This window comes from Myotis yumanensis, unplaced genomic scaffold (genome assembly GCF_028538775.1).
Source record: "Myotis yumanensis isolate MYYU_CA2020_CCGP unplaced genomic scaffold, mMyoYum1.0.hap1 SCAF_13, whole genome shotgun sequence".
Classification (NCBI taxonomy): Eukaryota; Metazoa; Chordata; class Mammalia; order Chiroptera; family Vespertilionidae; genus Myotis; species Myotis yumanensis.
In genome coordinates, this window is record NW_027223764.1 from 32,755,051 (window position 1) to 32,782,532 (window position 27,482).

The 27,482-nt window shown below is 39.1% G+C and overlaps 1 protein-coding gene across 3 annotated transcripts in view; it reads left to right on the forward strand.

The window, feature by feature from the left end:
• The first annotated feature begins 896 nt into the window (after window positions 1–896).
• The window catches only part of BICC1 (BicC family RNA binding protein 1), a 247,104-nt gene continuing 220,518 nt past the window's right edge, over window positions 897–27,482 (forward strand). For all 3 annotated transcript variants that reach the window (XM_070432791.1, XM_070432793.1, XM_070432794.1), the window contains exon 1: window positions 897–1,160. In XM_070432791.1, the coding sequence (XP_070288892.1) occupies window positions 971–1,160 (190 nt within the window). In that variant the 5' untranslated portion in view covers window positions 897–970. The remainder of the gene's footprint in view (window positions 1,161–27,482) is intronic.

A 27,482-nucleotide genomic window follows, 5' to 3' on the forward strand; every position in this document is an offset into this window, starting at 1 on the left:
TTTTTTCCCCCTCCTGCCCCCTCCCTCCCCTCTGCTTTTTTTATAATCATCTGAATCCATTCCTTGGGAATCACATCGAAAATGACTCCGTCCTTATTCAAGAAAACATTCCCTTTCCTCGCCATAAAAAGAGTAAGCCTCGTGTCCACCTCGTGTGCAGCTGGCCACTTTGCTGCATGAGAGGCGCGATCTGATTTTGAGCCCTTAGTGGAGGAATGAACTGCATGGAGGCAATGACCACAGTGATGTCTGAGAGATGGGCATGGATTACTTCTCCCGCAAGCCTTCTCTTTTCTCCCTCCTGTTCCCAACTTGTGGGATGGACTGGGGTTCTGGGTTTTAGGGTGTAGCCTGTTGTGTGTAAGTAGAAGGGAAACTGCGTGTGCACTTCGTGTGCGTTCAGGAGGGTGCTGTGCTTGAACCTGGAGAGTGTCTGTGTTTGAAGAACTCGGAAAGTACGTGTGTGGGACAAGATCTACACGTTTAAGTGCAGAAAAGCGGTCATTCGTACGTGGTGAGCGAGTGTGCGCGAGTATGCACAAGCGCCAGGGGCCGCCCGCCCGCGCGCGCGCCCGCCCGCCCGCCGGGCTCCCGTGGGCCGGCCCGGCCAATGAGCGCGCGGCTGCGGCGGCGGCGGCGGGCGGGGAGGGAGCGCCGGGCTCCGCGGATGGATGCGCGGGCGGCGCGGCGCGCTCATTTGGCGCGGGCGTTGCTGGCTGGGGGCGGTGCAGCCACTGGCCCGAGACCGCGGCCGGGACCCGGGGCGGCGGGCGGCGTGGGCGGCGCCCGGGGCTGGGATGCGCCGGGGACTCCGTGGCGGCGGCGTCGGTGGCGGCGTCGGCGGCTGCGGGCGGACGAGGTAGCGCCGCGGCGCGGGGAGCTAGACAAGCCCGGCCGGCGAGCGGAGGCGGCGGCGGCGGCGCAGGCACAGCGGCGGCCGCAGCCGGAGCCCGAGCGCCGCGCGCCCACCATGGCCGCCCAGGGCGAGCCCGGCTACCTGGCGGCGCAGTCGGACCCGGGCTCCAACAGCGAGCGCAGCACCGACTCGCCCCTGCCTGGCTCCGAGGACGACCTTGTCGCCGGGGCGCCCCTACACAGCCCGGAGTGGAGCGAGGAGCGCTTCCGCGTGGACAGGAAGAAACTTGAGGCCATGTTACAAGGTGGGCATCCCCCCGCGTTCTCGGACTCCCCGTTTACGCCCCCCAACTCCTTCCCGGACATCCCCGTCGCGCGCCCCAGCGCCTGCCTCTCAGTCCCAGCGCCGACTTAGTTCCCGGGTCCCCTTCCCCGCGGAGCCTGGGGACACCCAGGGAGTGGAGATCTAGCGGGACTCTCCACCCTCCCACGCCTCTCAGGTCTCTAGGCACCGGGAACCCTGTGCTAACTTGCCGGCTTCAGAGAAGCCTGAGGCCGGGTTTGTGCCGGCGCGCCCAAGTGGCACATTCTGCACTTGGAAGATGCCAGCGTTAGCCCGGACACCTGGGCTGCGCCGTCCGGACCCACTCAGACCGCACCGACTGTGTGTGATTCTCTCCCCACTCGCTGGCAGCTTTGAACCCTAGCTCTGTCTCTGTATGTTTCTCTCTTTCCTCTTGTCAGTATCCACTTCCTCCAGCTGAGGGGCCTTGTCTGGCTATTGGAAAACTCCCTGCAGATGTCAAGGCTTAAGACAGGAGTTCCCGCCCCCCATCCTCCACCCTGGAGTAAGAGGGGCCGGGACGGGGGGGTGAGCATCCAAAGCTGGGGCTTGTGTCAGGGCAGTGCTGCTGGGGTTGGAGGACAGTGTGTGTTCATCTCCTGACAGCTTATAAAACACATCTTGGGCTACACTAAGTTCATAAAAATTTTCCTGTACTTTGGGTGTCTGACTATGTCTTTCACAACTTGGGATTTTTTTTTTTTTTTTTAACTCCCTAGTTTCTTCGGTACTTCCCCAGGCATCACAGCTTGAACCATGTTGGACTGGAAACACATTCTGTGTTTTAAGGGGAGGATTGGAGTTCTCAGAGTGATTGCTAAAATGTCCAAGGTCATTTTGCCCTTCTTAAAATGGTAATTACTAGCTTAACTGCAGCCATGGATGTGGCTTATTTCCTTCACGTGGAGTGATAGGCATTTTGAATGACTGTCATACAATACTGTAAAGGACCAGGCCTTAGTTTCACTCAGGGCGAGTAGTGGATTCATTCAGTAGCTAGTGTCCTTATAACAAGGGGGCATTGGAGCCTTCCAACTTTTTTTGTGTGTGGCTTTATGCATAACTTACTCTGACTTTATCAGTCAATGCATCGCAATATGGGAGCTATTTAGCCTCTGGAAGTGCAGTGGCTTTTTAGAACATTTAAGCAGGTTATTTTAAGAGAGAACAACATGTTTTCCAAAACAATAACTTGGTGGAAACAAATAGCAGGAGTGTTTGGCAGACGTTTTTGGATGAGCTACAAATTCATCTCCCTTGCTGCTTATTTTTATTGATAAACATCCCTAGTGCTTGTCATTTCTCTCTCTCTTCCTCTCTTTCTCCCCCTTAAATTATGTGACTCTAGGAGAGTTACTACTGCGATGAACTATTCAAATGAGAATATCGCAAAGTAGATCTGGAAATTAAAGCCCCAGTTGCATTTCGATAACCCATCTTAGTTATTTCGTTTGTCTTATGAATTTTTTTGACCTAGTTTCTGGTTATAAAACAAAATGTTACACTTATTCAGAAAAAATATTGTTGTATGATTGTTTGGATTTAACTGATAGACCACATACCCTCCTGTTCAACAAGTTTCCAATTTGTTTTGTGCATGAATTCGGAGTGATGGTGGCTCTTCTAATAATACTACGTCTTCCTTACCTGTTTTTACCTGTGCACATACAAATAACGACAGCGATGCTAGCGTCCAGGAAGCCCTCATGCATAACCTAAGCTTTAGAAGTGGATTGCTTTTTTGAAACAATTAATTTTCATTTAGAGAAAAATGAAATATAGGTGAGGCTTTTAGAAATTGTTTATTCAAAGGCTCTCCCCTTTAATACTGGTATTCTGTCATGAGATGGTTTAGTATTGCTTTGCAGTGATACTTTTTTTGTTTTTTTGTTTTTTTTTTACAGAAAATCTTAACAGAGTTAACCACCCAGTATGTAATAAAATATTCACATTTTAACCCCAAAGAATTTTCGAATGATTGAACATAGTGCTTTAACTTTCCAAAATTACCAGTAAGTGAATTAAGCCATCGAAGAAAGTAAATTTTGAACATGTTTGACAGTGGAACCAGTGCATAGTGTACCAAAGCGTTTTGTGATGCATGGTTTCTAGTGTCACATTACATAGAACCACCAAGTTTGAAGGAACAAGACCAGTTTTCGGAACCAAACATAATCATGTGCCTTACTGCTTTATACCAGGTGATTATAGTACGTGTAGGCGCTGGAATCACACAGACCAAGGTTCAAATAAATCCCTATGGGGCATTGGGACAGTTCCTAGGCCTCTATTTCAGTTTGCTCATCTGTAAAATGGGACTGAAATTAGTAACTTACCTTTAGGATTTTAAGAATTAAAAGAGATCATGCCCAATAAGCTAAAGCTGGTCACACTGTTTGATAAATGATAAGAACTTAATATATATCAGTTGTTTTATTATTATTAATAATACATATTACAATATAGATTCAAAAGATTTCTAGTGCCAATCACAATTTCTGACATATATACCTAAATAATGGGCCCAAAAGAATTTTGCAATTTCGTAATTGTAGGAATTAGAATAGATACCAAGGTAGCACTTTTCATTTGAAAAGTGTCAAGTAAAGTCTGCATTTGGTTGGTTTCTGATTATTGTGAATTTGGATTTGCCATTTTTCTTTTCACACTTGCCTTAAACTATGTGCAGGTTTCCAATTTAAATCAGGATAAATAAGATTATCTGTTTTTAAGTCTACATAGTGCAAATTGGTGATTGTAATGCTTGGAATTTGTTTCCAGACAGAGTGTCCTGGGGGCAAGTTAATCTTTAATGGGCTGTATTTTTATTAGTAGAGAAATTCTTCTACGCAATGGACCAAAAATTCAGTGAGGTTAAAATATGGGCAGTGGAGTAGTGGTCAAAGAAATGAAATAGTATTCTTGAATGATCATTGAATTCCCACAGATTTGATACACATAAAACTACCAGAGAAAAATCACTAGTGTTTCTTTTCTTCTTCTTTTTATTTTGCTTAATAACTACCTTGGAATAGCCATACAGAGTATTGAACATTTTTGTTCAAACCTAAATGAGTAATAAAATTTATCATCTTCAACAGTTTTGTAAATGGGAACTTATTTTCAAGTTTAGTTAAGGCTTTTGATGGGTATGTTCAGTATTGGGATAGATACCATGGACAGCATTGTTTAAGGATAAAGAAAAATTGTTTTTAATTTATTTAATATTGCTCTTCAAAATTTAGATTTTATGCTCTATGTGAGATCATAGTGCTAATTCGTTTAAGTTAGTTAAAATGAGAGTTTTGATATGTAAAGAGGGAGGAGAGGTTTAGGGGGAAGTGTGGGAGAGGTAGAAAATAAATGGGTCAAGAGTCAGAAATAGTCTTAGCTTGCCAGAGTCCTGAGAGGCAAAATGGACTTTGTATATTTTAACTCTTCTTTTTCATTTTCGGTGGTTGTTTACATCTTAGAGTTATGCTTTTCTTTTTATGTTGAAAAAACTTGTATATGTACAGTACAATGAAAAATTCCTACATCAAATTCAGAAGCCCAGGAATTTTCAAAGTTCTGAATCCCTTGAGTTTCATCATAGGAAGAAGGAAATGTTAAAAGGGGGGAAATGTTCTGTTTTCATGAATTGAGGTTGACATCTGCTGGGCTTTTTGGATATTGCTGTTAATGACTTTAAAAACCATGTTGCATTTTTATAATAACAGGCACAACTGGGGTCATTTTCTGCTGCTTGAACTAGCCACTAAGACAGCCTATCACACGTTGATTGGAAGTAGAGCAGCAGTTATCTCTTTAATTTGACAAACTTCAGTGAAGATTGTCATATGATTTGGTGAATGCTCTCAGGTGTTCTGCTGGGAGTAGGGAGAAATAAGCAAAAAGAAATGAAAATGGGGAGTACTGGAAATGAATATAAATAAAAAGTAAGCTTAATATAGTTTTCTAGCTAATGTTTGATTAATGCCAATACACAACAAGAACAAATTACTTTATGAAGCTTAGTGGTTAAAAACACAGGGCTATGGGCCAGACCAGGATTTGAATCTTGGTGTTACCTTTCATTTTTTTATTTTTTTATTATTATTTTGTTATTTCTCACCTGAGGATTTTTTTTCATTGATTTTTTTTTTTTAGAGAGTAGAAGGAGGAAGAGAGAGAGAGTGACATTAATGTGAGAGAGACCCATCAATTGGTTCCCTCTGCCCCAACTAGGGACCCAGATGTGTACCCTTGATCACAATCGAACCCATGACCCTTTGGTTCAAAGGCTGACACTAACCACTGAACCAAATTAACCAGGGCTGGGCATTACCTTGTAATAGGGAGCTAGGGAGAATTCATCACCTGCAGACTCCTTTCTAAAAGGAGGTGTTGATAATAGTGCCTGCATCCTTAGGTAGTTGTGATAAGAGAATAAAGATGTATGTAAAACATCACAGTGCTGGCCACATAGAAAGTGCTGAATACATTAATAATAACCATATTCATTATCAACCATAGTTCATAAAATTCACATTCTTATATTGAAAATGAAAATCAAACCTATTGGAACATGAATTAAGTAGTCTTATGATAAAATGGACATTCACAGCTCTCAAAACATTATTATTGGCCTTTTCCCATTAGCTCACAGTGTCCCTCGTAAAGATGGTTGAGTACTTACTGAGTAAAAGTATATTAAATACGAGTGTGGAATTTTAGACTTTTCTCAGGATGGGAAGGCTTTATACCCCCTTTAGTTATGATTGTTCCTGCCTTGAGTATATTTCTTTCTTTGAACTGTCCTGAGCCAGTCACTTCTGATATTTTTATGAAAGACTTATCAGCAAAATCAGTGAATTTCCCTTCTAATATTTTGTGTCTCTGACCTTGTCATTCAGTGGTGTCTAGAAAGACGTTTTCAAAGAAAACGCTGTGCCCAGGCTAACGTGTTCTGTTTGCTCACTCGTAAGGTGGGGACAACAGTAGTGTCCTCTTCTGGGGATACTGTGAGCATTGAATGAGAGACGATGCATGTGAAACCCTTAGCCCAGTGCCGGGCACATGGTGCTTATTATTAAACGTTAGTGCAATAGCCACACTGTGCCATATGATGGGTAAAGGCTTCCAAACATTAGAAAGAAATGCTTGTCAGGTTTGTTTTGTTTTGTGTTTTAAACTGCATAGTAATCCTTTTCTTTGCAGCGGTCGCCAGCCTTTTGGACCTCGCGGACCACCAGCGATCCGAGGACCCCCGGTTGGCGACTGCTGCTAGGGGAAGAGTTGATTTATTTTTTAGTGAAAGACTTCCTCCTATTTGAAAATTCGTTAGGACAGTTATAGTTGAGTCAGAGAGCAGAACTGAAGGTTAAGATTACTTGGCAATCTAAATGAAAAAACAAAACAAAACAAAAAAACCAACAAAAACCACCCGAGACTGTAGCTTGGCAGTAATGAGCTCAGAAACTGCCATCAGACTGTCTTGGCTGGGGGTCCTAGGTCGCCTCTCTGGAGACCTGTGAGGACAAAGTGAGGATTAAGCACGCTCAGTGACTGCTTGCACTCTCAGTAAATCGTATCTCTGTGAAGACTTGGGGGGTTTCGGTTTAGTTGATCATTGATGAGTTAAAACACTGGAAGGTTTGCCATATCAGTGAGTTTAACAGGCAGGAATGTATTTGGCTGCGATGAACAGAAAACCCAACACACGGTGGCTTAAACAAGCTGGGGTTATTTTCTTCAACTAACAAAGCGCCTGAGGCCAAGCGGTCCAGGCCCCACAGCAAATGCCCTTCTTGCCACTGCTGTCCCGAGCCTGTGGCCTTTGGCCTCATTCTTGTAGTCTGGCTGTGCTGTGCCTTGATTTGCCCTGTGGTCTGTGCAGGGAAGGAGAGGGGAACAAAAGTTGTTTTCTGTTCAAGATTTTGGCTATTTATGTGATAAAGTGTTCTCTGTCCTGGAACTTCCGTCTGTATTTTCTTGGCCACTCTTCGCTGCAAGAGATTCTGGGAATGTAACTTCTCTTCCAGGTTCTCTAGAAGTAGGCAAGAAAGAAGGGTGTCCAAATGGATGCTGGGTGATCCAAACCATTCTTTTCCTACATGGGCAGAGCAGAGGGCATTGTGACAAAAATTCCAAGGTGTAACAGAAGCAAAAGCTTACCTGTATTGGAGATTTAGGCCTGTATTGTTAATCCCTTGGAATTTAGATTATTTGGTAATATAAATGGGCAGATTGCTTTCTTTTTTTCTTTTTTCATAATCGAGGAGTAAATCTCAATCCCAGAGAAAAAACACCTTTGATCATATAAAGCTGTTCTCATCGTGTTACCCCTTTTACAAATAGGACCTAGGGCAGTGATGGCAAACCTTTTGAGCTCGGCATGTCAGCATTTTGAAAAACCCTAAATTAACTCTGGTGCCATGTCACATATAGAAATTTTTTGATATTGGCAACCATAGTAAAACAAAGACTTATATTTTTGATATTTATTTTATATATTTAAATGCCATTTAACAAAGAAAAATCAACCAAAAAATGACTTTGCGTGTCACCTCTGACACGCGTGTCATAGGTTCGCCATCACTGACCTAGGGCCACTGAGTTCTGTAAGTGTCTTTTTATTTTCCCCTCCACCATTTTCTCCACAGCAAATGCTTTTTTTCATTGAAAATTACACAATACAAATGCCCATTTTTACCTTCCATTACTCTACAGTATTCTTCCACCCCTCCCTCTTCCATTCTCACCCCACCACCCATCACAATTTGCTTTTAGAATTCGCAGATTCAGTGTAATTCAGGTTCTGTCCTTTGGTTTTTTCGTAGATTCTTCACTGAAGTATAATTTGGCTAACAAAGTCAGAATTTGATCAGAAGATGAAGTCAATTTGGAGGCAGCTTGATAGTAGAATTATCATCAAATGTGTGCCATGTTTTGCTATTAGAAATGGTCCAGAATGACCATTACAATTAAATATAACAATTGGCTCATCCTGGGTTTATTCTAAATTATAGTTCTTAAAAAACGCATGGGATAATAGTGACCATGTAGATTCTTTTATGTAAAATGTCTATTAATAAACTAATGGAGATGAGGCACGTTTTTAATACTAGTTAATAATGGCTTCTGCAATGTGTGGGAATCATCTTGGCAAGAAACCCTTGTTAAGTTGCAAAAGCCACCACATTTGATTTTTAATCCTTGTAGTGCTAGCATTTAGGGTGATATCTAAAATGCACAAACCATCGATACAAACATTATGTAGATGTTATGAATCCATTTCCTCCCTATTAAGTGACTGATGATTATAGGCGATAAAAGTACTTATGTTTGCAACAAGTATTAAATCCCACTCCCATTTAAGATACTGGCATATAGCCCTAACCAGTTTGGCTCAGTGGATAGAGTGTCGGCCTGCGGACTGAAGGGTCCCAGGTTTGATTCCGGTCAAGGGCATGTACCTTGGTTGCGGGCACATCCCCAGTAGGGAGTGTGCAGGAGGCAGCTGAATCGATGTTTCTAACTCTCTATCCCTCTCCCTTCCTCTCTGTAAAAAATCAATAAGATATATTAAAAAAAAAAGATACTGGCATATAAAAATAATATGATCACTTTCTAGCTACAAAGTAGTTTCTTTGTCATAGTGAATACAAAAACCACATATTAGTCTGCATGTTGAGTTGATCTAGAACTTAACTATAGCTTATGTATAGGGAGATGCGTAAACATAGGACAGGGGTGGGCAACCCTTGGCACACATGCCAAACATGGCACGCCAGTAACTTTTGCTGGCACGCGAAACCCTCTCTTATAATCTTCCGTTTACAATTTTTTTCTTAATATTGACTTTTTTATTTTTCAGATAAATTCATTGTAGGTGCATCTTAGAGAAATAAATAATTTTACATAACAAGTTATCTTAAAGACCATAGACATGGATCGACGAGAGAGGGGAAGAGCAATTTCTATGCCTCTGCCTTAACTCTCCCTGCCTTCCTAGATCCGACCAGTGTTTTGGTTTCATCCACATACGCTTGTGAATCTTTGTTCTCAGTGATGAATTTTGGTAAGTCTCGTAATAGGCGTAGCCTGACGGTTGAAAGCAGTAGCTTGTGCATATCTCTGAAGGTCACGAAATATAAACCTGATGTAAAATCTCTGTCATCAGTGATGCAGCAGCAAAAGTCCCACTGATAATATCAAACGGAGCCATAAAGTTTTCTGTCGGACTATCAGTGTACATGTATACATTAAAAAATAAATGCATTTGTCATCATCATATACTGTGTTTTTGTCGCTCGAATGAATTTTATTATTTCTTCAAGGTTCTTCACATACGTACACCTTAAGAGATATCAAGTAGGCGTAACATGTTCTCAAAAAATTAGGGTTGACACGCAGAAGAATTTTGAGTCAGAGATTTTGCTGGTTTTGACATGCACTTCAAGAATCTTTATGAAAGATTCTTGAAGAACATGGTTTTAGTGGTTGTATAATATTCCCTTTTGACATGTCATACTTTGCTTAAACAGTACAACATTTTGTAAACATTCTTAGGTGGCTAGGCGGTGGGGAGAGTCTAATGTTTGTACTTCTCCTACCTGAGATCTAGATCCTGGCTCTGCCATTTCTTGGTTGTGTGGCCCAGGTTCACTTTAATAACTTCTCTGAGCCTCAGCCCTCTGATCCCTAAAATTGGGGGTAAAAGTAGTTTCTAGGTTGTGAGGGTGAGAAATACTGTATGTAAAGCACACACCAGGGCCAGATGCAGTGCGCATACTTAAGAAATGGCAGGTAATGAAAATTAATGCTGCTGCCCCAAACACTTTTGACTAACAACTTTTTTTTTTTGCATCCTTGAGTATTCTCATAGGAAACATTCTTACCAGTGGAGATTTTTGGGGCAAATGGCCTGGGCATTTTAAGGCTATTGATAAAGCTTGCCAGCTTATTTTTGGGGAAGGTTGATAGGTTAGGTAGAAGAGACAACAAATTTGCAGGGTATTTTTTCCTTGTACCTGTGATTCCCACAACCTGGTTTATTTGAGCTGGTGGTGGTAAGAAAGTAGGAAGTAATTGAATTACCAGTTCAGAGTTAGAGTTCTGTTTGTTTCTTTTGCTGAAAGTTTGAATAATGTCTGTGTATCAATAGTTTGTAATATTTGTGTGCCTGAACATCACCTGAGGAGATTGTGCAAAATGGCAAACTCTGGGCCTCTCTCAGAGTCCAGTTTTGTAGGTCTGAGGGTTGTTAGTGGTAGTAGGAATCTGGATTTTGAGAAGAATCTTGTGTGAGTCTATTGTAGGTGGACACTTTGCGAAATGTTGCTAGATAGTTAGATGAAGATTGAAATTCAGATTCTCTGATTCCTTTTACTCTTGATGCTAGTACTTTCTCCATGTTATTAAATCATCTTGAAGCATTTTAGTCTAGGAGCATAATTGGTAACTGGCATGTTGTTGTTGTGAGTGGCTGGTTGTAAGAGACTTGGGGGAAGGGCACAGATGTATCCCTGTGGAAGGGATATATTGTCTTTATTACTGCACAGCAGGCTCAAAATACATCTGATTTTCTTACAGATTCCCCTTACGGTAGGTAAAATGGACACCTACTTAGTATATGATGACATAACTTAAAATCACGAATGTTTGTTATAGAACTTTAAAGAGTAATGTGGAAGGAACTTTTATTTTTTTAAAATTTATTTATCGAATTTATTGGTGACATTGGTTAATAAAAATATATGGGTTTCAGGTGTACAGGCTATAATACATCATCTGTATATTGTATTGTGTGTTCACCACCCCAAGTCAAGTCTCCTTTTATCACCCCCTCTCCTCTCTTCTAATACCTTCCCACCCCCCCTTTCCTTCTGGTAATCACCATACTTTTCTCTGTGTCTATGAGGTTTTTTTTTTTTTTTTTTTTTTTTTTTTTTTTTTTTTTTTTTGCTCAATCCCTTTACCTTTTTTACCCAGTCCCCCAACCCCCTCCTCTCTGACAGCTGTCAACCTGTTCTCTATGAGTCTGCTTCTTTTTTGTTTGTTAGTTTAATTCGTTCATTAGATTCCGTATATAAGTGAAATCTTATGGTACTTGCCTTTCTTTGACTGGCTTATTTCACTTAGCATAATACTCTCCAGGTCCAGCTATGTATAATCAGAAAGGATAAGATTTCCTTCATTTTTATGGCCGAGTAGTATTCCATTGTGTCAGTGTACTGCAGCTTTTTTATTCACTCATGTACTGCCTCTCCCTGGCTGATAGAATCCGCACTGAATCTCACAGCCCACTGTTACGTGTGTGCGTCTTCCTGGCTCTGGTGCGCTGGGCTACGGAGCCCAGCTTGGGCTTGAGACCCCACCCTTCTCAAGGGGAACCTTTGCTGCTTAGCTATCCCTCCTTAATCTCAGCTGCTGCCCGTGGGTCGGGGCCAGCCCTTTCAGGTCACTGCATCTTCTGTAAATCCTTGGTTACAAGATTCTCTTCAGCTAGTCTTCTGTTTGTTATTCTGGTTGATTGTTCTGTAATTAACTTGTAATTCCAGCTTGGTTTTGGTAGGGGGTGAGTGTACCTTCTACCTACCCGGCCACCATCTTATATCTTTGATGAGGGAAACTTTTAAAAAGAAAAACAATCATCAGTAATTTGACCATCCTAACAGCTATACCTTCTACCTACCCGGCCACCATCTTATATCTTTGATGAGGGAAACTTTTAAAAAGAAAAACAATCATCAGTAATTTGACCATCCTAACAGCTATTCTCATTTTTTTTTTTTCTGCCTTGAAATCTAGTCCTTGACTATTTACATAGAGTTTATGGAGCTACTCTTGTAGCCTTAACTACTGTTTTGTATTCAACAACTACTTAGAAATACATATTTTAACCTAATATGTTACATGTTTTTGTATTTCTAGGCAGTTTTCAGAATTAAAATTTTATGATTGAGTCATAGTATAGTTAGCCAAAACTTTTTTTCAGTTGTAGACCACCTTATAGTGGAAATGAATTGTGTAGCTTTTCTCTCCTTTGGAACTCTGTTTTGAGGAATATGGTTACTGGAGAACGGTGGTGTTTTTGAAAGCAGTGGCTGACTTGAATTGAGCACTTATTGTGTGTGAGACACGGTTCCACTTCTTTGTGCCTGTTCTGTCATCTCGGCCTCTCGTGCACCAGCCCATGAGACACAGATGCTGTTGGGTTTGTGTTTTACAGACAAAAAACAAAACAAAACAAACAAACAAAAAAGCTGTAAACCCTTTAAACGGGGTTTGGATATCTTTTTAGAATTCTGAGTGAATGTAGACGCTAGTTTTCCTCTTAGGGTATTGCAGAGTTGAAACTCTTATGTAGTATGGAGATGTCAAATCTGAATCTGGGATGATAAACTGTGCTGCAGAGTAGATTACTGTGCTTCTCCAGTTAGAAATGTGGTGGTAGGCACGGAGGTGGTTTAGCCTTCTCTGTGAGAATGCTGACATTTCAAAGTTCCACCTCCTCCTAACTTTGGCTAAATTTTCTCCATTTTTTTTTCCCTTTGTGAAGTGGGGATAATAATACTACTATCCTAGGGTTATCATGAAGATTATGTGATAATGCCTATAAAGTTGACTCATAATTGGTGTCCTGTTACATGGCCTGTGTTTCAAATTCATCTCCTATTCCTCTCCAGCATCTAGCCCAGTGCTGTGAGAATAGCCACACTGTGTACAGAATAAAAGTTCCATGATGGATCGGGATTAAAAACTGTCCTATTTTGAGCTGGTGGACTCCATGGGAACTTTAAAGCCTAGGGCATGTGCTTGGCCTTAAGAAACACCAAATAGTTCTCCCTTACGTAAGTAAGGCAGAGTAATTGTCCACATGTGAGGTAGTCTTTCCCCTCAGGCTAGGGCAGTGATGGCGAACCATGACACGCGTGTCAGAGGTGACACGCGAACTCATATTTTTGGTTGATTTTTCTTTGTTAAATGGCATTTAAATATATAAAATAAATATCAAAAATATAAATCTTTGTTTTACTATGGTTGCAAATATCAAAAAATTTCTATATGTGACACGGCACCAGAGTTAAGTTAGGGTTTTTTAAAATGCTGACACGCCGAGCTCAAAAGGTTCGCCATCACTGGGCTAGGGGCTATGTAGAATGTTGTACTCTGAATAAGGATATGTAACACTTAATTTAAGTGAGATTAATGTTGAATAATTTTTATTGGTGTCCAATCTGGGTTAGTTTTATAAATTGAAATTTATCAAGGTTAATCTAATTTTAAATGTTATTTACTTGCAGACACTGGATTGTCTTATTCTTATAATAACACATCTCTGGATACTTGTTTAAATATGATTTTTAAAACATTTCAGATAAGAGATAATTCACCAGGATACTCATTACGGTATTACAGGTTTAATTGAAATAGTCCAATCCTCAGTGAGATGGGTAACTGGGAGTCAGGTGACTTGAATTCATGACTGTTTGGCTATTGACACCGTCACCTTGGACAAGTCATTTAACCTCTCAGGATTTTGGATTAGTTGTCCCTAAAATCCCTGCCAGCTCCGGTATTCTGAGTCTTTGGCACAGTTACAACAGCAGCCCAATAGTATTTGGCATGCAGTGTTGGAAGCTGACTCAGCTCTACATACATGAGTAGTTTTGGAAGGAATTTGTCTTATTTTGTGCCATACACATGAACATTCATGGCAGATAGGGAAGGTGGTAGAATGAGGACAGTTGGAGTGTCTTGGCTTTGGCGGAGCAAGTACTCACAAGAGAGCTAACTACAAGCTCTGTTTTCTGGCATCTTGGCAGTAAGATTTGCAGTGCACTGTATTCTGTGGCCTAGATGTTAGCTAATTTAAGGTTTTCTTCAGTAATTGAGCAGGGATGACAGTGTAAATCATAATTGAGACCTGTTGGTGTTGACAGACTGTGTTAGATGAACAAAGGAGATTGTATGCTTCCTAGAGTAGCATCTTCTTGTCACAGTTTCCTTTCCCTTTGCCAGCATGTCCAGTTATCAAGCTTCATGTGCCAGGATTTATATTGGTCATCTAAACCACTAGAGCAGCGGTTCTCAACCTGTGGGTCGCGACCCCTTTGGCGGTCGAACGACCCTTTCACAGGGGTCGCCTAAGACCATCCTGCATATCAGATATTTACATTATGATTCATAACAGTAGCAACATGACAGTTATGAAGTAGCAACGAAAATAATTTTATGGTTGGGTCACAACATGAGGAACTGTATTTAAAGGGCCAGAAGGTTGAGAACCACTGCACTAGAGAAACATAGTAGGGAAACGTAGTCATGTTCATTAGATTAATATCTCAATTTAGAAGACATTCCTATGGACCTGACTAGGTGGCTCAGTTGGTTGGAGCATCGTCCGGTACACCAAAAGGTTGTGAGTTTGCTTTCTGGTCAGGGCACATACCTAGGTTGTGGGTTCGATTCCCAGTCACGTTGTGTACAGGAGGCAACCGATCAATGTTTCCCTCTTTCTTGGTCTCTAAAAATCAATAAAAACATCCTTGAGTGAGGACTAAAATTTATATATATAAAAGCCTAAGCGACTGTCTGACAGACCGTCTGACTGGTAACTATGACACACAATGACCACCAGGGGGCAGGTGCTCCGACCGGTAGCTATGATGTGCATTGACCACCAGGGGGCAGATGCTCAACTCAGGAGCTACCAAGCTGCAGTGACTTGACAGCTGCTGTTCTCAGGAACCAGAGAGGAGGGAGCCCGATTCTGGGGTACGTCACCTGAGAACTGCCCTCGGAATCCGGGACCCTTCGGGGAATGCCAGAGAGTTGGTTTTGGCCTGATCCCCGCAGGCCAGGCTGAGGGACCCCACTGGTGCATGAATCCGTGCACCAGGCTTGTAGGTAATAAATAAAAAGACATTTCTGTGTCCAAATTGTAATTATTTTCAGAATTGTTTTAATTGCTTGCTGGTTATTTAAAACCAACAGTATTTTCCATACCTTGTACAGAAGACTATTAAAGCTTATATTACCTATATTTTGAGTTGATCCCTTTATCATATTCTGGGCTTTTGAAATGCCACTCAAAGTGAAGTCAGTATTTTGGTAAGACTTTATTATCTTTTACATTGCTTCATTAGGATGATTTAATTAAAAAGCAAGGAAAAATATATGCTTAGTAAGTGTTGCAGGAGGATTCATATAAAGACATGGTTATTTTAGCCCAGGGTGAGTGCTTTTCTTAAATATTTTTATATGGGAATAGGAAACTCAAGATTATATAGAATTTTAATTTTTTAAAAGATATTTTTATTGATTTCAGGGAGGAAGGGAGAGGGAGAGAGATAAACATCAATGATGAGAGAGATCATTGATTGGCTGCCTCTTGCACGTCCCACACTGGGGATCTAGCCCACAACCCAGGTCGATACTCAACCACTGAGCCATGCCAGCTGGGCTAGAATTTTAATTTTTTGCAGGGATCTATAATTTACTAAAATATTGCTGGTAGCCATACCTAAACAGAAATATTGTCTTCAAAAATAAATATATTTACTATTAGTGAATGGACATTTGGAATGCATTATCTATAAAAAATATTTTGATCAAGTCAGAACGAGTGGGTTTGAGCAACAAAATATTGTAAAAATGGATTTGAATTTGATAGAAGTTCTGCATGATTTATTAGCTTTCAAACTTATGAGAAGACTCAAATATCAGAGATGAAAGAGGAGACATTACTAGTGATGCCACAGAAATAAAAAAAGATTATAAAAGACTGCCAAGAAGAAATGGAGAAATTTCTAGAGCAGTGGTTCTCAACATTCCTAATGCCGTGACCCTTTAATACAGTTCCTCATGTTGTTGGTGACCTCCAATTTCATTGTTACAAATTGAACATAATTGAAGCATAGTGATTATTCACAAAAACAATATGTAATTATATATGTATTTTCCGATGGTCTTAGGCGACCCCTATGAAAGGGTCGTTCGACCCCCAAAGGGGTCGCGACCCACAGGTTGAGAACCGCTGTTCTAGAGTGACTCAAAAGTAAATAAGAAATCTGAACAGAGCTGTAACTAATAAGAAGATTGAATCACTATTCAAAAACTTCCCAACAAAGAAAAGCCCAGAACTAGACGACTTCCCTGGAGAATGGTACTAAACATGTGAAGAAGAATTGACACCAGTTCTTCTCAGACTCCTTCAAAATATTGAGGAGGGAATGCTTTCACATTTATTTTGGATGATTTCATTATTTTGATGCCAAAGCCAAAGATACTACAAGAAAAGAAAACTACAGAAATTATCAACAAAAACTAGGAAACCAAAATTAACGACACATTAAGACAATTATACTAATACATCATGCCTAAGTGGGACTTATTCTTGAAATGCAAAAATGGTTCAACATAAAATCAATCATTGTAATACACCACATTAACAGAAAGAAAAAATTCACATGATCATTTTTCAATTGACGAAGAAAGTGCATTTGACAATATTCAAGATTCTTTCGTAATAAAAACATTCAACAAACAGGGACGAGAAGGAGCTTATCTCAGTGTAACAAAGGCCATACATACAAAGCCCACAGCCAACATCACTCAGTGGTGAAAAACTAAAATCTTTCCCCCTAAGATCAGGAACTAGACAAGGATGTTCACTCTCACCACTTCTGTTCAACGTAGTTCTGAAAGTCCTAGCCAGAATAATCAGGAAAAAAAAGAAAAAAAACATACACACACACAAAACAAATAAGAAAGAATGAAATAGCCCTGGCAGGTGTGGCTCAGTTGGTTGAGTGTCAGCCCATGTACCAAAAAGTTGTTGGTTTGATTCCTGATCAGGGCACACGCCCAGCTTACGGGCTTGATCCCTGGTGGTGGGGGTGGGGGTGGAGGGGAGGCATGCAAGAAGGCAGCCCATCAATGTTCCACTCTCACATTGATGTTTTTCTTTCTCCCACTCCCTTCTTTCTCTTTATAAATCAATCCAAATATTAAAAAAAAGGATGAGGTAAAACTATCTCTGTTTGCAGATGACATGGTCTTGCATATAGGAAGATTCCACAAAAAACTGTCAGAGCTAATAAATGAATCCAGAAAAGTTGCAGGATACAAAATCAACATGCAAAAATCAGTTGTGTTTCTATACATTAGTAGTGACCAACTTGAAAAGGAAATTAAGAAAACAATTCTGTTTATAGTAGCATCAAAAAAGAATAAAATACTTAGAAATAAACTAAGGAGTCAAAAAAAACAGCATAATGAGAACTACAAAATATTGCTGAAAGAAATTAAGACACAAATAAATGGAAAGATACCATGTATTCATGAATTGGAAGTTTTAATTTTATTAGACTACCCAAAATGATCTACACAGTCAATGCAAAGCCTATCAAAATACCAATGTCATTTTTTTTGGGCAGAAATAGAAATAAACTATTCTAAAATTAATATTGAATTTCAAAGGACCCCGGACAGTGAGAAAGAACAGAGTTTGAGGTCTGACTTTAAAACATAACAAAGCTACAATAATCAAAACAGTTTGGTACAGGCATGAAGACAGATGCTTAGGACAATGGAAAGCGGGGAAAAGGGTACATAGGTAATACTTTCAACAATAAAGATGACCAACCAATCAATCAATCAATAAATAACAACAACAAAACCCCCCACAATGGAACACAGTAGAGAACCAGAAGTAAACTTTCCCCTATATAGTCAAATGATCTCTGACAGAAGTCAAGGCTTCCCAATGGGGAAAGAATAGTCTCTTCAACAAAATGGTGTTGGGAAAACTGGATACTCACATGCAAAAGAATTAAGTTGTGCTCTGACCTACCCTACACCATATAAAAAAATGAACTCAAAATAGGTTAAAGACCTAAATGTAAGACCTGAAACTAGAAAATTTCTATAAGAAACATAGGGGAAAAACTTTATAACACTGGGTTTGGCCATTATAATATCTTGGATATAGCACCAAAAGCATAGCACCACAAGCAGAAGTAGACAAATGGGACGCATCAAACTTAAAAACTGCGTGAACAGACTGAAAGGACAACCTACAAAATAGGAGAAAATGTTTGCAAGTTATATATCTGATAAGTAATTATATAATTACTTAACGTATAATGAACTGCAACTCAAGAACAAAAAAACAATATAATTAAAAATGGGCAAAGGACTTGACAAAACATTTCTTCAAAGAAAATATATAAAAATGGCCAACAAATATATGAATAGATGCTCAACATAAAATGATCATTAGAGAAATGCAATTCAAAAACACTATGAGATATTACCTCACATCTGTTAGGATAGTCATTATCAAAACACCAGAAAATAAGAGTTGGCGAGAATGTGGAGAAATTGGAATGCTTGTGCACTGTTGGTGGGAATATAAAATGATGCAGTTGCTATGGAAAACAGTATGAAGGTTCCTTTAAAAAATAACAATGGAATTACATGACCAAGCAATCCTACTTTGGGATATATATCCAAAAGTATTGAAAACAGTATCTCGAAGAAATATCTGCACTCCCATGTTTATTGCAGCATTATTCGTAATAGGCAAGAGGTGGAAGCCGCCTAAATGTCCATGAGTAGATAAATGAGAAAGAAAATGCGGTGTATACATACAACGGGATGTTATTTAACCCTAAAAAGAAGGAAGTGTTTTCATGTGCCTCAACACAGATGAACTTTCAGGACATTATACTAAGCGAAAAGTGAAATAGACCATCACAAAAAGACAGGTACTGCATGATTCCACATGCATGAGGTATCTAAATAGTGCAACTCTTGGAAACAGAAAGTAGAACTTGCCAGGGGTTGGAAGTTCGAGGAGGAGGGAAGTTGTTATTCAGTGAATAGAGTTTCAGTTTTGCAAGATGAAAAACTTCTAGAGATCTGTTGCACAACAATGTGTGTATAGTTAACACGACTGTACTGCACAGTCAAAAGTGGTAGAGATGGTAAATTTTATATTAATGTGTTTCTGACCACAGAAACACAAAGAACAAAAAAGAAAAAAAATCTTATATATCTATATCTATATATATGTCTATATATAGAGATCTATAGATCTATCTATCTATCTATCTATCTATATATCTATGTGCTGTTATGTGATTTTTTTACCTGATGGGACAGATTTGTCTTTATGAATAGGCATGATCCTTTAAAAACTGTTTCGACGTTTTAAAAATGAAAGAGCAAAGGCACTTAAGAGTCAGACTGGTCCTTTATCTTTTGCTAATAGTTTAAAAGGGGAGCACTTTCCATATTTCGATCGGTATTTCCTTCTGAGAGATGCATAAAAATAAGTCTGTGTGAAGGCGGAATCCTGTGGTAACTGGAACCTCATAATAGCATTTACATTTGGTGTTACCATGCACATAACAGGGAAAAGGATTCAGTTATTTTCAAGTTCTCAAATCCCAAATGTGCTGAATTGACGTTTCTTTTAAAAATAAATATACAAAATGGATTTGTGTGACTTGAAGTTTAAAAGAAATATTCTTGCATTCCATAGTTAACAATTGTAACAGTATCACTTTCTCAAGTTTCTGTATTTTTAAAGTGGACTATCATGGTTTGGCTCAGCTACTAAATTAAATTATTGCTGGCTTGCACATTCCTGTTGGTTACACTGTAATCTTTACCTCCATTGGAAAATATGCTTTATTTTGAATGTTTATTTCGGGCTTCTTGGCTTGAAACACCTCTGTTTGCAATGAAGCATGGATGTTTATGTGTGATCTGTGTTATGTATCTATAAAGAAATAGAAATATGTCACACTGTGTTACAAATACACATTAAGAGAGGTATGAGGCACTTAAAAAGTGGTATGAAAAAACTGAGTGAATGAAATTCTCAAAAATTGATAAGGATGTTCTAGTTATATACGTATGTGTACATAATATATGCACACGTATATATAGTATACACACATACATGTTTTATTTTATAGATTGAATTGTGTTTACCCAGAATTCATATGCTGAAGTTCTAAACCCCCAATATCTCACAGTGTGATTTTTGTAGATAGGGTCCTTATGTAGGTAATCAAATTGAAGTGAAGTCATTAGCATGGGCCCTGGTCCAATATGACTGGTGTCCTTACATAATAGGGGAAATTTGGACACAGTGACCCATAGAGGGGAAGACAATGTGAAGAGACATGGAGAGAACCTAGCCATCCCTTACAGTGCCTTGATTTTGGACTTCCAACTTCCAGAACTGTGAGACAATAAATTTCTGTTAAACCGTCCAGTATATGGTACTCAGTATGGCAGCACTGACAAACTAATACAGTATATTCCTCTATTATGCTATAAGTCAGGGTATACTCTTCATTTAGCTGTAATAGTTCATTTAATCCTTGAACAGCTTAACATTTCTTTTAAAAAAATATATTTTATTGATTTTTTACAGAGAGGAAGGGAGAGGGATAGAGAGTTAGGAACATGGATGAGAGAGAAACATCGATTAGCTGCCTCCTGCACACACCCCACTGGGGATGTGCCCGCAACCAAGATACATGCCCTTGACCGGAATGGAACCTGGGACCTTTCAGTCTGCAGGCCGAAGCTCTATCCACTGAGCCAAACCAGCCAGGTCCAGCTTAACATTTCTTATTATCTTGTAAGCACTTTTAAAAATTAGTTTGCCAATTTTGCAAGTCGAGAAATGAAGGTTGGCCATGGCGATGAAGCAGTTAGATTTGCAACGTGAATCCAGGACCAGTGACCCTGCTCTGCATAAGTACAAAGACCTGTTCTTACTCAGGAGTTTTTTGAGTTTGTGCAAGTTGTAGCAGAGCCAGAGCCCACGGGAGACCTGATCGATTGGAAAGGTGGGTTCAGAAAAAAACAAACCTACTCTCATCCAACACCAAAATTTATTTATTTATTTATTTATTTATTTATTTTTAAATTTTTTATTGGTTTTTTATAGAGAGGAAGGGAGAGAGATAGAGAGTTAGAAACATCGATGAGAGAGAAACATCAATCTGCTGCCTCATGCACATCTCCTACTGGGGATGTGCCCGCAACCCAGGTACATGCCCTTGACCGGAATCGAACCTGGGACCTTTCAGTCTGCAGGCCGACGCTCTATCCACCGAGCCGAACCGGTTTCGGCCAACACCAAAATTTAAAAAAAATTATTAAAATTACTCATATTGGAATTAAGTTACCTTGAGATTAGAAACAGATGTCTTCAAAAGGCCAGTTTTTCCACTGCCCCAAGGGGTAAGTGACTTTTTCTTGTGCTCATCCTGTTGATAGTAGAGGGGCACCTGAGTTCAGTGCTTGGAGAAATGAAAGATGAAGCCGTCCTTCAGCAGTGCCCTCTGCATTTCATGGCCCATGAGGGTTTCCTGTAGCCGAGTAAATCCACATGTGGGTTTACTACTTCCAGCTGATGGGAGAACACATCTTGCCTACCCAAACCTCTAGCTCGGGAAAATTGGCGTTAGTGATAGAGAAGAAAGCTATTTAAAAATGTTAGGTATTTTTGTTGTTGCTATAGAGGTTAGGAGAGGTTAACCTTTGGGCGAAAAAGTTGTCTACCTGCTTGAATTTTGTAAGGTAGTGAATGCTCTTAAACTGGACTGTCCAGTGATTTTCCCAGTAGTTTTTAATGAAGAAAACCAAAGAAACAATATATGTAAAGCTAGCATTCTTTCCGTCAAATTGGCTGTTGAAGTTGCTCAGTATTCTAGTAAACTCAAAATATACCAAGGTATGTCTTCTAAAAAGTTGTTTAATATAAGACTAAACTTTTTTGAGTAATAACCCACACCTTGTGAAGAAATTGACTTAGTCATTGGTAAATTTTTATTATCTATTCCAGAATGTGAATTTCATATTTAGGAACGAGTTAAGGGACATTATATACCTTACTAGAGGCTCAGTGCATGAAATTTGTGCATGGGTAGGGTCCCTAGGCCTAGCGGGCAATCAGGGCCGATTGGGGCCTTCCTACCCCTGGCTGTTGGCTGCCAGCCAGAGCCTTCCTTCGTTCTGTGCTGCCCCGTGGTGGTCAGCACACATCATAGCGAGTGATTGAACTCCCGTTCTCCCAGTGGAACTCTTGAGGGGACACTTTGCATATTAGCCATATATATATGCTTATGAACTTGAGAACTTTTTGATACTATTTTTGGGCATAGAATTATTCTGTATGTTATCACCGTGAGTACCCTTTCTAAATACATATGTTTTTTGTGTTTTTATTATGACTATTTCTATCCTAACATTATTAAACCCTCAGTTTTTAGTTGTAAACTAATCTAGTCAGTCAGTTCAGTGTAATTTTTTGTTTTTCACATTTTAAATTGTGAAGTATAACATAGCTACAACAAATGTAGCAGAAATGAATAAAAATTTATACCACTCAGGTCAAAAAAGAAAATATTGTCAGTGCCCCAGTAGCACTCCCTCCATGCCCACCCCTCACCTTTGAAGGTCACAGCTCTCCTCACTTGTGTTGTAATATCCGTCTTAGTTTGCCATATAGTGTTACCACCTATATGTATATGCATCTCTAAATACCTTGTTGGGTTTTACCTTCTTTTAAACTTCATTTAATTATACAATAGATAACCTTTTTTTTATCCCTCAAAATTTGAAATTCATCTGTATGTATGTTGCTATAGTTTATTGATTTCCATTACTGAATGTTTTCTATGTTATTAACATACCATTAACATTCCACTCTGACAATCCTTGCCCTTTAAATGGAGTGTTTAGTTCTACATATATTTAGTGTAACTATTGATATAGTTGGATTTAGAACTATAACTTTACCATGTATTCTTTGTTTGTCTCCTATGTTTAATTTTAATATAATTGTCAATGCACATTTTTTTAGAGCAGTTTTAGGTTCACAACAAAACTGAACAGAAGGTACAGACTTTGACCATATATTTGCTGTTTCCACACATGCATAATCATTACTCACCTCTCCCACCAGAGTGGTACATTGGTTCCAATTGCTGAACCTACATTGACTTACCGTAATCACCAAAAGTCTGTAGTTTACATTAGTATTCACTCTTGGTATTGGACATTCTGTAAGTTTGGACAAATATATAATGACATGTTCTTTGGTTTTTTTCCTGTCCAGCCTTCTTTTGGGTTAAATGATTACTTATAAAATTTTCATTTAACTTGCCCAGTAGCTTTTTAGCAGTAGCTATTTTTCTTTTTTTATTTTAAATGGATGCTTTAGGATTACACTATACATTTTCAAGTTGTCACAACTTATTTAGAGTTATTGTATCACTTTATGCAAAAGAAAAACTTTGCAACCATTTATGTCCATTTACCACCATTTTCCATCCTTGGTGATGTACTTGTCGTATGTGTTACATCCATCTACATTATAAACCCCACAGGACAGTGTTGCAATATTTTGTTTTAAACAGCCATATGTATTTTAAATAAATTAAGAAGGAAAATGTATTTATGAATTACATATTTACATTTCTTGTAGAACATTCAAGTTTCTCTGTAATATTTATCTTCATCATCCTGAAAACTTTTCCTTAATACTACTTACAGCACAATTTCTACTGGAGACAAGTTTTCTTAGTTCTATCTGAGCATGTCTATTACTGCACATTTGTTCTTTTTTTGCTCTGGAGTATTCCATTGTATGCATATGCCACACATTATCTACTCTACTGACAGTTATTTATGTTATTTTTATCTTTTGGCTATTATGAATAAAGCTGCTATAAATGATGTTGTGCGTGTCCTTTGGTGGACTAAATTTTTTTTGGCTGTGCATCTAGGGATGAAATGATATATAGCAAGAGTATGTTTTGTTTTAGAAGGTATTGCCAATTAGTTTTAAAAAGTGGCCATATGACGTTGCATTCTGTCTGTGATCTAGGAGTTTTTCAGTTGCTCCATAACCTTGTCAGTAATAGGTATTGTCAATATTTTTCTTTGTAGCCATTCTGGTGAGAATTTCATTGTGGTTTTAAATGTGTAGCAGTATTTGGGGGTTTTAATATGCCTGTGCTCGATTACTGATGAGGTTGAGCATCTTTTCACATGATTGTGGCTATTTGGATGGTCACTTTTGTGACACATACATTCAATATAATGTAATGTCACATCACTCCAATGCCTGACTCTCTAGTTTCTGGGTTGTCAAGAGCATGAATTGGGTTCTCAGATGCTTCCCCCCAGAATCAGCATATGTTCCCATGGAAAAGGCCCAAATACTACCCTCACCTCCCTAGTCTTCTGTTCCCCACCATATCCTGGCTTGGCAAGTCTTCAATCTCTTGTAATTCTCTAATGCCTTTAAGCATATTTTTCTTTTCTTTTCCATTGTTTAAAGGATTTTCATCTTGTTAACCACAATGGGAGGGGTCCATGTTACTTGGTCTGTCATTACTGGAAGTAGAATTTCTCAGTGTTTTTTTTTTTAAATCAAGTGATTCCATTTTTCTAATCTTAATTTTAAAGATATGGAGGAATGTCACGAGACATTAATTTTTACAGGGAGTAACTTTTAAGGGAATTTATTTGGAACTTCATTTGTGGTTTTGTTACAAATTATTACTTGGCCTTGAAGGAATTTCTCATAAAATGAGCTGTACTTATATTTTTGGTTTTCATTTTGCAACATTACTTCTTGGTGTTTTTAGAAAGAAAAATACTTTGGTTAGAATTGAACTTTAAAATAAATAGTCTAGATATATAATCATGGCAACAAGTAAAAAAGCATACTTTTTTGTAGTAACTTCTTAAATATCAAAATAGCTTCCTTTACAATTGATTTGATATAGTGTGCCTATTCCCCCCCCCCCCCCCCCCCCCTCACCTGAGGATATTTTTCCATTGATTTTTAGAGAGAGTGGAAGGGAGAGGGAGAGACACACAGAGAGAAACATGTGAGAGAGACACATCAATTTGTTGCCTCCCACATGCACCCAAACCAGGCCTGGGGATTAAGCCTGTGCCCTTGACTGGAACTGAACGCAGGACCCTTCAGTCCACAGGCCGATTCTCTATCCACTGAGCCAAACCAGCTAGGACTAGTGTGCCTGTTTAGATAGACATGGACTGTGTTCTCATACAACTTACAAAATGAAACAGAATGGCCTGAGGGAGCTGGAAGGAGGATGGTAGGGAAGAAAGCACAAGGAATCTGTGTCTCCACCTAGACAACTGCACCAGCAGAATCTGTCTGATGTAACTATTTGGAACTTTGGAGTCTGATTCATGCTACAGCATGGATGAACCTTGAAGATACTATGCTAAGTGAATTAAGCCAGTCACAGTTGTACAACTACTGTATAATTCCTCCTATATGAAGTACCCAGAGTAGGCAAAGTTATAGAGACAAAGTAGAATGGTGGTTGCCAGGAGTTGGGTGGGAAAGGGAAGTTGGGTTAGTGTTTAATGGGTTGAATTTCAAATTGGGAAGATGAAAATATCCTAGAGATGATGGTGGTGATAGTTTCACAACAGTGTGTACTTATTGCCAATGAGCTGCACTCTTCAAATTGGTAAATTGGTAAATTGTATGTTATATGTACTGCACCACAATTAAACACACATAAATTTAAAAAATGTAATGCTGTTCATTAGAACATATTTTATTAACTCTTGTTCCTCAAATATCTGAATTAAGCCATAATTTGAATATATTACATGATGTCACTATTTAAGGACATCATACATCGAATTATTTTTCTAGAGTGAAACCTTTTGGAATGGAAACTCATGCCTAATTTTTGTGTTTATCCATTTAGAATTCTATATTTTCAGTTTCTATTAGTGGGATCCATTGTCTTGATATGACGTACAGCTCTTTTATGTGATGAAGCCTTCTCAATCTAATAAAATTAGTCCTTCCCTATTTGCTGAAAGTGCTCTCTAGGTTGTAAGGTGCCCATTGGATATTGTACATGTGCATTCTTTTTAAAAATATATTTTTATTGATTTTTTAAAAATACATATTTTATTGATTTTTTTACAGAGAGGAAGGGAGAGGGATAGAGAGTTAGAAACATCGATGAGAGAGAAACATCGATCAGCTGCCTCCTGCACACTCCCTACTGGGAATGTGCCCGCAACCAAGGTACATGCCCTTGACCGGAATAGAACCTGGGACCTTTCAGTCTTCAGGCTGATGCTCTATCCACTGAGCCAAACCGGTTAGGGCTACATGTGCATTCTTGAAAGCAATGTGGCCTCAGTGAAGATTGTATGGGGTATGTAGTGCCAGTTTTCCTAATCTGCAAATGCGCCACCTCAGTGCTTTTTCTGGAGAAACATTATGAAGTCTAAGCCAGCGAATTACTCATTGAAAAATCTTGTTGGTTAATCCAAATTAAAGGCTCAGAGACAATTTACTTTGAAAATATAACTGAGAATTATTCAGAGTGTCCTTAGATACTACAGGCTTTTTATAAATGACACTTGCTTTACTGTAAAAGTGATATATGGCTAATGTAGGGCTAATAGTATGCTGCTTACTTTAGCTTTGCCTTTTAGATTATTTTAGTCATCTTTTACTTTAGGATGTGTAGGTGTGTTATTGTTGTTTTTTTTTTAAAAATCAAATACTTCTGTTTACTGTTCCATAAATCGGCTCTTGCAGGTTGATTTAAGTGATCCTTTTAAATGTGGATTATTTTTAAGAATAATTGTTTTCTTAAAGTTTAACATAGAAAATTTCAGCTTTGATTTATCCTTAGAATATATATCACCATGGCCATGAGTTGTTTCGATATTTTGTGACTCCTTTGTTAGATGTGAAAGTGTAAGTTTCTACCTTAACTTGCAGTGTTTTTCCGCATCTGAGATTTTGCTCATGGTCCTCTCCCTGAGATTTGAATAGTTGTAACTAGCCTGAACTAGCTTGACTTCGAATGCTTTCTTTAATTTTATTGGAGTTATATAATGAAAATAGAAAATGTCAGGGTAAGTGGGTGCTCCATTCAGGCTAACAATTTGGCTCATATTCTTAAGATAAATTGTTAGGCAAACATTGCGAGGCACTGCATGGGGGGAGGGTGGAGAAGTTAGCCCTCTGGTGGCAGCTCCAGGCCTTTTTTCTACTTTCAAGAAATGTGGCTGAGGCCCAAAGTCACACCCTTGCCCTCACAAAACAAACCCACACACCCCTTTAACTAGTCCTGCTCACCCTAGAAGACCCTTTAAGATGTCCTTTGTGGAGTTCTCTGTCTTTCCAAAGCAGGTGATCAGGTAATTCTCTCTAGAACATACAGCATTCGCTCTAGTAAAT